The following is a 5,986-nucleotide window of genomic DNA, read 5'->3' on the forward strand; positions in this document are numbered from 1 at the left end:
GTGCCCAGCTCACCCTGGGGCCCCAGGCCATGACATTCCCATCCCCGGGGCTGTGGGCAGCCTTCACCATCCCCCGGCCTCTGTAAAACATCATGCTAAAGCTGACCTTAAACTCAACAGACTTCCTACAGGAAACACACGCACAAGATCACACGGCTGCTAAAGTTGCTTTTATGGACATTTCCCCGCGAACTAGTTCTCTCTGGAAAAATAAATTCACAGGATGTAATTAAAACCACTGTATGTGTATGTTGGCCTGGGCACTTCTTAAGTGCTTCACCAAATGGGCCACCAAATAAAGAAATGAAGGCCGGCTTTGTTCACGTCCAGGAACAATGATCTTTATTAATTGTAACCCAGGGCATTCTTCTGTTACTTTACAGATTCAGAAGCAGTCAGCACGCGCCCTTGGTCATGACCCCAGCGTGGCCACTGCTGTGGAGAAATGTCCGGGGGTGGCACTGGGTCACCTGGATCAAGACAACTGAAGGTTGAGGGGCTTGTGTTTCCTGGCCGTGACCTTTGAGAAAATAAATTCATCTTGTCTTCAAGCGGTGGAAAAATTAATTTCTGAGAAAATTTACCAAAGCAACGTGCTTGTGAGCAACATGGCGGAGAGGAGTTATGTTGGCTTCTCTGGCCCTCTTCCTGTTCCCCTTTGTCCGGTTCTTTCGGGGGGAACTGGCAAGCTCTCGGGAGGCCCCTGTGGTGGGTACAGGGCCACAGCAGGGCACTCACAGCTCTCCCTGGCGTGGATATGGCGTGCGGGCCGAGAGGTGGTTTCTTCCGCAGTGGCTGAGCTGGGCCCTCGAAGGTCTGTGATGATGCCACACAGAGCAAAGTGTCCCAGTGGAGGCTGCACATGGAGGAAAGCAAGTCTAACGATGGATGAGACCGAGGGCCAGACTTGGAAGTCCGGGATCCAGCTGTGCCCGAACACCATCCCATCCTGGACATCCCCGTTCTGTAGATGTCTTAGGGGGTGTGATGGTTCAGTTTTATGTCAGCCTGGCCAGGTCATGGTGCCCAGTTATTTGGTCAAACACCAGTCTAGATGTTGCAGGGAAGGTATTTCGCACATGCGATCAGCATCTACAATCAGTTGACTTTAAGATTACCCTTAATAATCTGGGTGGGCCTCATCTAATCAGTTGAAGGCCTCAACGGCAAAGAGAGGTTTCTCTGAGAAAAAGCAGTTCTGCCTCAAGACAGCAGCATACAAACTCGCCTGCCAGCCTGGAAAGAGATCAAGCAAGTGCTCCCAGGGGAGAGGAGAGGGCAGTGGCGGGACAGGGAAGGGTGGAGACACGTGGAATGTGATTTCAGGCATCAGCAGGAACCAACCATGGGGGGCCGTGAGTGTGAATCCTGCCTGAGGCGAGCGATGTAACTCCCAGGTACTTCTTTCTCTCTTGCCTCCCTGTGTAGTGGTTCTAGAGCTTGCGGGCACCAGCAGCGTCTGTTACCACAGGCTGGTGGATGCTTTCTGTCTGTACTGGTTTGAGTTGAGACTCTCCTTAGCAATGGTGAGTCCTGACCAATCACCCACCTACTGGGTGAGTGACGGAAACCTCCTTCTCTGGACCATGTCAGAGGCTCTTAATTATCCAAGTGGCCAGTCTCTGCCGGTCGATACAGGCTTGGAGCAGGGGCCCCTGGGCCAGAGGAGCCTGACGCTGGCCGACTGGCTGGCCGGGGCTCTGTCTCCAGAGCGTAAACTGAGAGCCCCATGCTGGAGGTGGATGCCTGAGCTGATGATGGTCATGCGGGGTCAGGCTGGAGTTTCTGACTCCATGAGACCAATGGCCAGTCACAGAGGTAATGGCTGACGCTCAGAGAGGGCCAAGGAAGTCCATCTGCCAGATGAGGGAGACTGGTGAGCTGCGAGAGGGACAGCAGGACGGACAGGGTGCCAAAGAGAGAGTGAGACATCGGGACAGAGCCAGACCAAGGTTAAGGGAAACAGAAGCAGAGATGGATGGACAGAGTGGCAGGGAGGGGTCAGCAGAAAGGCAGAGAGAGATTGAATTATCCAAAGCCACAGCAACGTATGTCCTTCGCCCACTGAGATCCTGGGAACGACATCGACGGTCCTGATGGACAGGTGGGCAAGCTACGTGCGCCCCTTGAGTCTGCAGAACCGGGTGACTTCTCTGACCACCAGAACGCAGTGGCTCCCACCTGGCTCTCTCCCTCTCTCGGACACTCCCCTGGGAAGCCGGCTGCCACGTTGTGAGGAGCCCAAGCCCACAGGGAGGCCACGCATGGAGTCCTGACTGACAGCACTGACAGCCTGTGGGCCAGCCTTCGAACTCAGATGTCCTGAGGCACAGACAAGCCTTTCCTGCTGGGCCCCATCCTAATTCCCTGGGAGAGGACACGTGATCACTGTCCTTGGAAGCCACTAAGTTCTTGTTCACCTGGTAACTGATGAGGAGAAAGAGGGAGAGAGGGAGACACAAAGAGAAAGAGACTGTGCCTCAGAGGTAGGCAGAGGTAGAGACAGAGACATGCACATAGCTGAGCAGGGTCAAAGAGACACCGCGAGAGCCAGAGAAGCTTCCGGGTCCAGTGCAGCCTGTTTTTCTAGGCCACCTGCTGTCCCCGAACCAAACTGAAGACTACTTTTTTTAAAAACTTAAAAAAAAAATTATTAATTTTTAAGAGAGAGCGAGCTCACGAGCAGGAGGGAGAGGGAGAAGCAGATGCCCCGCTGAGCAGGGAGCCTGATGCAGGACTCGATCCCAGGACCCTGGGATCATGACCTGAGCCGAAGGCAGACGCTTAACCGACCGAGCCACCCAGGTGCCCCTGAAGACTCCTTTTGACTGAGACCAGCTTCTGTGGGTCTGGCCCCCTCACCGGAACGAATACAACCTTCAAGTGCCTGACGCTGCTGGGAGGAGGGTGTTTCCTGTCCTCTGGGCCTCAGCTGGGCTGGTGGGGGTCACCCTGGGTCTCCTTGGAGTCCCGCATCTTTTTCCTCCTTCCTGCACACAGCAGTGTGCCCCTTCCCAAACCTGATCCCATCAGTGCGCCCCGACGACTTCCCCGTAACACGGGGACAGGCTCCGTGAGTAAGCAGGCCCACGGGGCCTCCCCTCCATAGCCCGCAGAGAGGCCTTCGTCCAACCATCCAACTGTCTGTCCCCTGGGCCTCGATGCTTCCTGTCTCTTTGTGGTGAACTTCACACCCTTCTCTGACTCCTGCCGAAACCCCCCAGCCCCCAGCCCCACTCTGTCCCTCACAGCCCTGGCTCAGCCGGTGGTCTGTGATTCTGGCTCCATGACCGGGTATATGCGTTTCCTGTGGCTGCCCCCATAAGTTACCATGCACTTGGTGGCTTAAACACGAAAATGTTTTCTCGCACGGTTTAGAGGGCAGAGGTCTAAAATCAATCGAGGTGTCTGCCCAACCGTGTTCCCCCTGGAGGTTGTAGGGGCACGTCCTTCCAGTCTCTTCCTGCTCCCGATGGCCCCTGACTTCCTTAGCTGGGGCCACATCCTCCAGTCTCTGCCTCCTTCTCACGTGGCTTCTCCCTGTGTGTCTCAGTCTCTTACCAACACACGTGTCATTGGATTTAGGGCCTCGCCTGAGTCCAGGGTGCCTGAGATCATTACCCTAATTACATCTGCAAACCCCCTTTTCCCAACAAGATCACACTCACAGGTTTCAGGGGTTAGGAGGTGCACTTATCCTCCTGGGGAGCCACCATGCACCTGGCTGCCTTGGACCATGGGTTCCGTGGACAGGGTCCAGGTTGGCTCACGCCTGCGCTCGGGACCAGGCACAGTGCCTGGACGAGGAACCTTGTCAGTTCTGGTTGATGAATGGCTTTATCCAATTGTTCAATAACAAGTCCTGTGAGAGAATAAAAATATCCATTGGACCAGAGGCAGCTTTTGAGGAACGCACGCATCTGCAAGCAGAGAGAGCGCAGCTCCGCCCAGGGCTCTAAGTCCAGGTGGGAAGAGAGAACCGTGACGGGTGTGTGCGCGGAGGCTGGCAGAGAGCGCAGGCGCCCAGCTGCTCCGGTGGGGGCGGGGAGGCATCTGGGGAGCCAAGGCACCTGTCCCCCTGGGCGGCTGACGTGGGGACGGGAGGGCCTGAGGTGTGCAGACACCCAGTTCTGGATGTGTCTTGGGAGTGCAGGAGGGAGGACATTGGAGCGTGTGTAGGAAGGGCCCCACGAGTCCAGCTAAGGAACACGTGGGATTTCCGAGGATCGCTTAGGAATCGTCAGCCCGGGTGACAGAGGCTGAATCTCAGCGAGTGGCTCTGCAGGAAAAATTAACCCGGTGGGGAGGTAGGGAGGGGGCTAGTGGGAGACAGGCTGGTGGGGAGCAACCTGAGGGCTGGGGTAGGGTCCCAACTCACTCTGGTTTTAAAACTGGGAGTCCTGTGTTAGGGAACCCGCTCGGTCTGGGGCAAAGCGGGAAGGTTGGTCTCCTAGGAGAGGGTGAGTCATGAGGCCCAGGCCACGCCCCAGACCAAATGCATCAGGACCTCTGCGGTGGGGTGGGGTGGGGCCAGGCTTCCTTTTTTTTTTTCTTTTCAATTGTGGTATGATATACATAATAAACTTTACTACTGTATTATTATTTTTAATTTTAACCTTTTAAAAGTGTACAATTCAGTAGTGTTAAGTACATTCACACCATTGTACGTTGGTCAATCTCCAGAACTTTATCATCTTCCCAGACTGAAACTCTGTGTCCTTTAAACAAGTCCCCATTCTCCCCTTCCCCAGCCTCGGGCACCCATGCTATTTTCTGTCTCTATGAATTTGACTCCTTCAGGTGCCTCATATAAGTTGAATCATATAGTATTTGTCCTTTTGTGACTGGCTTATTTCACTTAGCATGATGTCCTCAAGGTTCATCCATGTTGTAGCAGGTGTCAGAATATCCTTCCTTTTTTTTTTTTTTTTTTAAAGATTTTATTTATTTGAGAGAGAGCGAGAGCATGAGCACACAAGCAGGCGGAGGGGCAGAGGGAGAGGGAAAAGCAGACTCCCCACTGAGCCGGGACCCCATCTAGGGGCTCCATCCCAGGACCCTGAGATCACAACCCCAGTTGAAGTCAGACGCTTAAGGGACTGAGACTCCCAGATGCCCCTTCCTTTTTAAGGCTGAGTATCATTCCCCTGGATGACCAGACCACACTCTGTTTATCTATTGCACCGCTGAGGGGCACTTCGGTTGTTTCCGTGCTCGGGTGTTTTGGAAGCTCCCAGGGGTTCCCCGCCTGCAGCTGTGATGGAGGACCTGCGAGCTGGGCACGCCCCTGGCTCCCTGCCCTGTGGCACCAAGGGCGTCACCCCCAAGCCTCTGCCAGGGGTGCTCTCTGCTGTTATCAAGTCCAAACAGCATTGCAGGAAGCCCTCTTCCCCCCACCAAACACCCTCGCAGGGCCGGCCAGGTCTGTAGCCAAGGGAATCCGAGCTCAAGAATGCAAACTCAATACACACAGTTTGGACATTTAAGAAGCCAGAGTGCAGGAAAATGTATACCTTTGTTCCCTAATTTATTCAATAAATGCTTTGTGTGAGGCACTGGGCTATAATTTAATAGACGAGATCCCCGCCCTCATGGAAGGAATTCGGGGGCGCACTCATCTCTTAGCACAGAGATACATGCCCACGGCAGCGGTGCCCAGCCCGCCGAACCTGCTGCGGGGCCAGGGCTGGACGTCCGGCACCTTCGCATCCACGCTCTCCCGGGGCTGCTCCAGGATGAGCGTGGGGACCACCAGAGCTGCCCACTGTGCCCGGCGCAGTCCCCCTTCACCCGGGACTCCCCTGACGCGCCGCCGGCCGGGCTGGAGTCCGGGTCCGGTCGGCTTCCCGAGCCGCCCGCGGCCCCGCCCACACCCGCAAGGCACAAGGCCACGCCTCCTTCGCGGGGGCGGGCGCGGGCCCGGCCAACCAGAGCTCCCGGCTAAGAGTTAGGCTCCGCCCCCCAGGTGAGCTTGTTTTCCTAGACT

The 5,986-nt window shown here is 55.6% G+C and overlaps 1 protein-coding gene across 1 annotated transcript in view; it reads left to right on the top strand.

The window, feature by feature from the left end:
• The window catches only part of TRAF3IP1 (TRAF3 interacting protein 1), a 73,559-nt gene extending 73,008 nt beyond the window's left edge, over positions 1 to 551 (top strand). Inside the window, exon 16 of the mRNA XM_036086441.2 lies at positions 384 to 551. Coding sequence (XP_035942334.2) covers positions 384 to 495 — 112 coding nt within the window. The 3' untranslated portion in view covers positions 496 to 551. The remainder of the gene's footprint in view (positions 1 to 383) is intronic.
• Positions 552 to 5,986: the final 5,435 nt, after the last annotated feature.

This window comes from Halichoerus grypus, chromosome 4 (assembly GCF_964656455.1).
Source record: "Halichoerus grypus chromosome 4, mHalGry1.hap1.1, whole genome shotgun sequence".
NCBI lineage: Eukaryota > Metazoa > Chordata > Mammalia > Carnivora > Phocidae > Halichoerus > Halichoerus grypus.